Source organism: Pagrus major, chromosome 16 (assembly GCF_040436345.1).
Source record: "Pagrus major chromosome 16, Pma_NU_1.0".
NCBI classification, from domain to species: domain Eukaryota; kingdom Metazoa; phylum Chordata; class Actinopteri; order Spariformes; family Sparidae; genus Pagrus; species Pagrus major.
The window spans coordinates 22057559-22065107 of NC_133230.1; the positions used below are offsets into that span (position 1 = coordinate 22057559).

At 43.5% G+C, this 7549-nt stretch overlaps 1 protein-coding gene across 1 annotated transcript; it reads right to left on the reverse strand.

Annotated features, from left to right (window-relative positions):
* Positions 1-1313: 1313 nt before the first annotated feature.
* On the reverse strand, positions 1314-5117 carry LOC141010779 (Krueppel-like factor 11). Its single transcript, XM_073483873.1, has 4 exons — positions 4879-5117; positions 3736-4008; positions 2392-3316; positions 1314-2150 (listed from the first exon to the last, which is right to left on the reverse strand). The coding sequence occupies exons 1-4, from the start codon at positions 4915-4917 to the stop codon at positions 1849-1851; spliced, it is 1539 nt and encodes a 512-aa protein (XP_073339974.1). The 5' UTR covers positions 4918-5117; the 3' UTR covers positions 1314-1848.
* Between the last annotated feature and the right edge of the window lie 2432 nt (positions 5118-7549).

Below are 7549 nucleotides of genomic sequence, written 5' to 3' on the forward strand. Positions count from 1 at the left end.
GTGTGGGAGAGACAGAGAGGATGGAGGCAGCACAGAGGACTACTCATGGTCCAGCAGCATCTTAATGGTTTTTTCTCAATAAAAAGTACACATGCATCCTCCTTCATGTTAATTTTATGGTTAAAGCTTTTATTTGTAACCACAAGGATAGGAGGTGTTTGCCCATTATACCAAACCAATAAGGGACTTCTGAATGAGTAAAACTCATGGGTGTATTACGCAAGAACCACACATCCCCGCTATTTCCTTATTCCCATGTGACAGGCGATTGGGCTCAAACGATCGGTATATAAACTCGAGCACAAGGCGAACTAATCTCTGTCTGGCTATAACTCATCAGGCTCTGAGCTTAATAAACAGGACACAATGTCCTCAAATGATCTAACCAAAAGTACTTTTAGAGCACCAAAGAAAAAATTCATTCGGCTCGTAGGCCCAAGAGGGAGGCGGCGGCGGGGGGGCGTCACAGTGTGACGCACACAGGATGTGGGGAGGCACCACTAAGTGTATTTTGAGTGACGCCGAGATCGAAAAAGTGGCCGAAGTCAATTGCTGCTCAGCGGCCATTGAAAGACTATTGGATGGGTACCGTTGACTAATCGATAGCAGAAACTTTGAGCCAATCAACCAAACAATACTTACTGACAGGTTTTTTTTATTAGGAGAACACATGATATTAAAAAATGATATTATATGGGATATTTTCTGACACCTGGTAGTTTTACTGTTTACTGTTTTACTTCTGGCTTATTGTGATAAGAAAGTGGTGATCCAGCATATAAGCCTTTGGGTAATATACAGGCTAAATCTGGGTATACGTCTATTTGATGGATTCATCTTTTTCTTTATTAGCGGCTTATTCCGGTCATTCAAAGTACAGTGAACATGATACATAATATGCCACAATGGTTAATGTTCAGTGACATAGATTTTATATGAAGTAATGTATTATTGTGTTCTCCTATTAAGGAAAGCCTGTCAGTAAGTATTGTTTGGTTGGTGAGGCTAGCTCTTTCATTAGCTTTGATTAGTTTATGTCTTTCTTTCAATGGCAAAACAGTCTCAAGAGGCACATACCGCTATGTGTCAGTGGCATAACAGCGGCTTACCACTCCAAGGATCGGTATACCAGTCTAGGGATCGGTATATGCCGCTGAGCAGCAATTGACATACCTTCGGCCACTTTTCGGTCTCGGCGCTACTGTGCATTTCTGCATGAGACAACTGGGGCAGATTGCTGACTAAACCTAGATCCCACACCACAATTTTCCTGGATTAGACATCGGAAAGATCATAAAATGGAAAAAGAAGGACTCATTTAACCTTTAGTTTATTACAAATATGTATTAAATAATATGAAAAGTTAGACAGGGGTATATAATCAAGGTATGATCATAGTACTGATGATTAATATTTATATTTACATGGTTTTTCATGTTAACATTTTCCTAAATATGACAAATAAATGCATTTCATAGTACGATAAACAATACATTCACATAGACATATATATGTATGTATATATATATATATATATCATTATCAACACAATCAAAGTGTGTTGGTACTGTTGATCAAAAGTGTTGTAGCAGGGGTGAAGAAGATGAAATGTATATAAGACAAACTTCATACAAAGGCTTTGGCGAGAGTGCATACATATTATCAATTATATCAAAGTAAACAATCCTTTAGAGAAAAATACATGTACAAATGAGCAGTTGAGAGAACAAATAAGAGTCCAGTGCATGTTTTTCTTTTTCATTCCCATGAGTAAAATAGCAGCAGCCTCGTGTGCTTGGCTGCTCCCTGTGGTGTCTTGGGAGTGGGTAGGATGGCAGTGTTTATTGTCTACTTTGAGCCAGCAGGCACCAGCATGCTTAGTGTGGCGAGGCCAGGTTTTGAGGGAGGTGTTTTGCCAGCAGCCATTTTGTTCAGGCTCCGAACATCAGCCTGCCAGGAGGGAATTTTCTTTGTGGTCATGTGACGGCGTGCGTGCTTGGTGAGGTGATCACTGCGCATGAATCGCCGGTCGCACACGGGACACACAAATTTTTTCTCACCAGTGTGTGTCCGCCGGTGGCGGGAGAGCTCGTCTGAGCGGGCGAACCTCTTATCACAGCCATCCCAGCTGCAGCTGAAAGGCTTCTCACCTAAGAGAGGGGTAAACAGGAAAGCAAGGAGTCAGCAAGTGAGTCACATTACAGTCATAAAAGGTTCACACCACGCCATGCCGTGTCCGAGATATAACAATGAGCTCACTCTCTTCCCATCAAGAATAACACGGCCCAGAAATATTTTACAAACAGGATGCAACACTCATCCCGGGTCACATTTTGTTCCACATCCTCATGAGAATCCAACCAAACACTTCTGTATGTAGTAAACCCTCACCTGTGTGTGTTCTAAGATGAGCCTTGAGGTGCGAGCTCTTGAAATACGTCTTCCTGCAGCCTGGGAAGTTGCAGACGTAGTTTCTCCTGCGGGAAAAGTCCATCTTTGTGGCCGTTGTGCTGCCGCTGGGTCCCGCTGGCACGTACACAGGGGCTGGGGCCAGAGGTAGCAGCTTGGTGTTGCCCAGGGTCATGACAGTCTGAGGGCAGTGAGGGGCCTGAGAGACGGAGGACTGAGGGAGAACCAGCATCACAGTGCCTTGGGGCACCGCTGACCCCACAATGAGGGACTGCTGGACGGGGGCAGCATTAGTTGAGGTGGGCTGGGTGAGGATGGATGTGGTGGCGGTCCGAATCCCAGTGTTGGATGTTTGAACCGCACTGGGGATGAAGGCTGAGATTATACCCGATTGGCTGCTGACAGGGAACATCTGGCAGATGATTTGTGGGCTGGTGACGGAAGGTGGGGATAGAGTTGCGGGGGCAGCGGGAATGGGTGGGCTGTGTTGGGTATTGACATGTGTGGGGGTGGAGAAAATGTCCAAGCAGGATCTTGAGGGACTGGCTTGCTGCTCTGTTTTGGAGGCGGGGGATGTGGGTGTGTGACGAGCAGGAGGAGACGGAGGTGTGCTTATCTGATCAGTCTTTGAAATGCGTTGCTGCTGGCAGATCATTGCAGCTCCGTTTCTAGTTTTCTCTGGGTTGGGGGCCACTGGAATGTGGTGCTGGCAGGGGTTGCTGTCTGCGGTGTGGCGGATGACGCTGGTCGCCATGGCTCTGCAGGGCTGTGGCACACGAGGTAGGCAGGGGGTCTTTTCAGCAATGGGTGCCAGGACAGGTTGATGGAGCCCGGACACACAGTGTTGTGAGGTTGACTGGAGCGTTGAAGTCTCAACGAAGCTGGGGCTGTGAGGGGGAGTCATACACTGGAGAGAGAAGGGAGAGGAGAACATTAGAAGGATTAACCATGGAGGACAGTGTTTGCTAAGATAAGTATGACAGGTGGCAAGCAGGTACACACAAGAATAATGATCGCTCTGAGTTATAAACTCTGATTTTACGACCCTGCATCTGGGAGGTGGAACTCTGTCTGAAGGTCAAACCACCTTACTGTATCAAGTCTTTTCTTGCTGCAGCACCAGTCTTGTGTCATAAACCATGGCCCCACAGTTATCTTTACACATTCTCATCAAAAGGTCAATGGGTTTAATGCAATCCTTGACTCTCAGGAATTTGTTTACTAATCAAACATCAGTTATCTCAATGATTTCACAGCTCGAGAAGCCAATGTTGCAAAACCGACTTATTCATGGGTTTGACCTGTGCAGTAAGATAAGTCACTTACCAGGGAAGAGAGGGACACAAAGTCCTTCGGCGGCTCTGGAAGTTCTGTTGGCATGGGAGAGTCACAGGAGTCTGAAGCCGGGGTGAGGGGTCTGGGCTTGCAGGGGTTCGGCCTGTTGCTGCCAAGGAAGAGACCTTGGCCCCAAGAACTCATACACACCAGCGCTTCAGCCGCCTCCAGGTCTGTGTACTCCAGGCCACAGGTTCCACTGGACAGGGACTGCTCGCTGTCATGCCTCCTTCTCTTAGACCCACAATGATCCATGTACTCGGCCTGAGAGGGACAATGCACGCACGTCAGACGAAAGAAGAAAAAGTACTTCAGCACTGCCACCTCATTGGTTTACAGTGGGTATTTAAAACCGCATGACACACAGTGATGATTCAGCTTCGACTCAGAAATGATCATGGCTCAAATGAAAACAACGGGAAGTTTTCTATTCTGTTTACCAGAATGAAAAAAAAAAAAATCAGTTTCCAGTTATGATCTGCTCTGTCACTGTTCCTCCATCTAAAGTTTCCGGCCAAAACTGCACGATGCTGCCAATAAGTGAGAGGGGGAGTTGGTGACTACACCCTGGCCCAGCATGCACTGCCCTTGGCTCGCAGCCAGGACACCTCCCATTGCCAAATATAGACCAAACAGTGACGTGCTGCCGAGATGAGCCATGTGAATCCCCATAAAGAGGGTTTGCATCAGGAAGTGGGCTTGTTACGTTATAACTTCAAAAAAACATATAAAAATTTATAACAGTAAACAAAGATCATTACTGATCCTCCACAGAAACCAGATGAAGCAATTTGGTGACACTGACAGGCTTCCGTACATGTTTAAATGACATTTTTAGTTTATATTTCACCGATAAACGAGCCATTACCTTTTAAAGACTGAGTAACAGGCACAATTGCTGAATAAATGCGCGACTAGAAATTGTTTATATTCTTCATGTAGTTGATTTGTCATCGCTCGGGACACATAATAATGTTAATAAAATTAAAAGCGGCTGATAAATGTTGGATTTCAGCTAAAAGTGCTAAAAACCGACACCAGTCAGTAAACAAGTGAATGTTACAAAACTGCGAAGCGATGTCGCGCCTAAGCAGAAGTAACAGTTTATAAAAAAAATGTCAAAATGTGTCTTACCCCGTTTGAGTCCATCTCAGTGAATTTTCGCGATGGCATTGAGGAATAAAATGTCTAAATGTCACTTTTGTCTTGTCAAAGCCAGTGCAGAACAAAGAGACGGCGGCTGCCAGTGCTGCTTGTCTGTGCTGGGATAGGGTCGAGGTGGGTTTTTTTCTCTGACTGGCTCCCCTTTCTCTCAGCTGTGTGTGTAAAACATGGGGAGGAGAGACAAAAAAAAAAAAAAAGAAAAAAGAAAAACAAAACTCACAACACGCACCGGCGGGTGGCAACACTCGGCCAATCCCAATTGCGTGTGTGCGGGGCTGCAGCCAATGGACGAGCAGGGAGCGCGTGAACAGTGCGTGTTCCCTGGACGGTTGGAGGAAATAGGGTGCGTGGCCGCTGGTGGGCGTGGCCCTGAGAGTCAGCAGTGTCAGGGTAAACCCGATGAACTGCCCTCCGCATAACTGGGCGAAAGGTCGATCAGGTCTATGCTGCGTTCACGGGATGTGGGAATAACCTCCTGAGAACGACCCGACGGCTGGATGCGACGTCGCATGTCATCCAAAACAAGAAAATGATTTTATAAACAAGTCCGCAGCAGCTATTGGCAATAAACTCTATTCTAGTCTATTCTATTCAAATCTCTTCAATGTTATTCTGTTATGTTCTATTCTATTCTGTTATGTTATGTTCTGTTCTGTTATGTTACTTTCTGTCATGTTCTGTTCTGTTATGTTACTTTCTGTTCTATTCTATTCTCTTATGTTATGTTCCACGCAGATTAGTATAGAATAGAACAGAACAGAACAGAGTGGAACATAATATACCAGAATAGAATAGAAAGTAACATAACAGATCAGAACAGAACAGAACAGAACAGAGTGACAAAGAATCCAAACCAAATCTCTTTTTCTATTAAAGGAAAAGTTTAGAAGAATCAGTCATTATCTACACACCACAACAGCGTGGTGTAGTAATGAGTCCTAAAACCGGGAAATCAAAGACATGCGACCGCAGTGTAGTCTGTTTATAGCCTAACATTTGCTTTTTACTCCGAGCGATTGAATTTACACTCAGATAATCACAAAAGTGGTGTTCATCTGTGAAGATTATCTTGCTGAACAAAACGTGCAAATATCATAACTTTGTGTTTGCCACAGAGCTTATTTTCAGCAATGATCCAAAATCCAATTTAAAAAATCCCACAGGCTTTTTGTCAAAGGAAACTGGGCGATGCTAACTTCTGAGTTAGCCTACAAAAATAGGTCATCCATACACCACTCCATTGCAGGAAAAGTTTACCCAAAAAAGAAAAATCAGTCATTATCTAAACACTCCCACACTGCCAGTGGAAAGTGGGTGAAGTTTCATGGTTCACACAATATATCTAGAGCTTCACAGCAAAACAGTGTTGTAGCATTCTCATAAACAACTGAAGTAGATAAGGACTTGTTTTAAAATGTCGAAAAATCAACCCCCAAGAGGCTCCGTACAGCTTGTACGGCGTAATCCAAGTCTCTGAATGCTACAAGATCCCAAATAAAATTGAAAAAATGATATTTAAAGCTGAAATCCTCACTGTAGTATATTACATTGAGACTGGAGTGGGCCAATTTGTTTCAGTTATGTGTCCATTAAGCTAAAAGTTGTGGTTTTATGTGACAGGACTGTGCTATTATTCAAATTTTAAGATAAAATGTTATCTCAACTTTTCTAATGTTCAATATTTTTCTGTGTTCTATGAACCTCAATGACTGCATTAAGACTGCTTCATTTTACACATGTGGTGTGCTTATGGGTTTACATGTAGTTTCCTCCCCTTCTGCACAGTCTGTAGTGTTGCACTGTGTTCTTTAATATTTTGAAATAAAAATATGAACATAACGATTCATGGCCAGAGGTCAAAATGCAAAGCTTTACGTGACTACATGATTTTAGCAGGTTTTGAGGAAATGAGCAGAGTTTCGAGTTTAGACTTTGCAGAAATTCTCAAGAAAAGATGACGTAGGCTCGGTTAAAACAAAAAAACTGTGTTTTTGGCCATTAGTAATGGACATATTCCCCTTGACTCGAGTGAATATAACCCCTTGTTGCCAATGTACCGGTCCACACGAAGGAACGTGGATTTTCCGAGGAGACCTAGAGGAATGTCATCTGTTCCACTTGTCCCACAACCCGTAAATGCAACACGAATGCCAGATGAAGCGCGGGTTTCTGTCTTGTTTTTTTGGAGCTGTTTGTGAAGCTTTCTCTCGGAAAAAAGTAGGAAAACAAGTGCTTAAGTGTCATCGCTTTATTATTTGATAACAGAAACACAAAGTCACCAATGAGAGGCCGCCTATTGAACTCTATTAATATACATAATTCAGGCATCAATGTGACTGGTGTGCCCCACTCTTCCTCATGATCTTGACACTTGTCTGTCACTATTTAAGGGATTTTTCCAGGGCCTCATTAATACACATACGGACTACTTTATATTTTCCAGACACATTTTTATAGTTGCATTTGCAGACAGACTAAGTGTTTCATTGACATTCAAAGTTATTGTTCAAATTCAGATTGATAAGCTATTGTCCAGCGTGCAAAAAAAGAGTATTGTGTTTTGTCCTCCTGATACTGAACATATTCTTTAAACTTTATGTAAATGTTAGTGTACGTAGGCAATTGTCTGAGATCATTCCCT

What these genes read in the sequence shown, in the direction of transcription:
- LOC141010779 (XM_073483873.1), bottom strand. Translation starts at nt 4,917, where the DNA reads ATGCCATCGCGAAAATTCACTGAGATGGACTCAAACGGG. An exon ending in TTGTGTCCCTCTCTTCCCTG is followed by an intron (nt 3,317 to 3,735) that starts GTAAGTGACTTA and finishes TTCTCTCTCCAG; the next exon opens with TGTATGACTCCCCCTCACAG. An exon ending in TCATCTTAGAACACACACAG is followed by an intron (nt 2,151 to 2,391) that starts GTGAGGGTTTAC and finishes CCCCTCTCTTAG; the next exon opens with GTGAGAAGCCTTTCAGCTGC.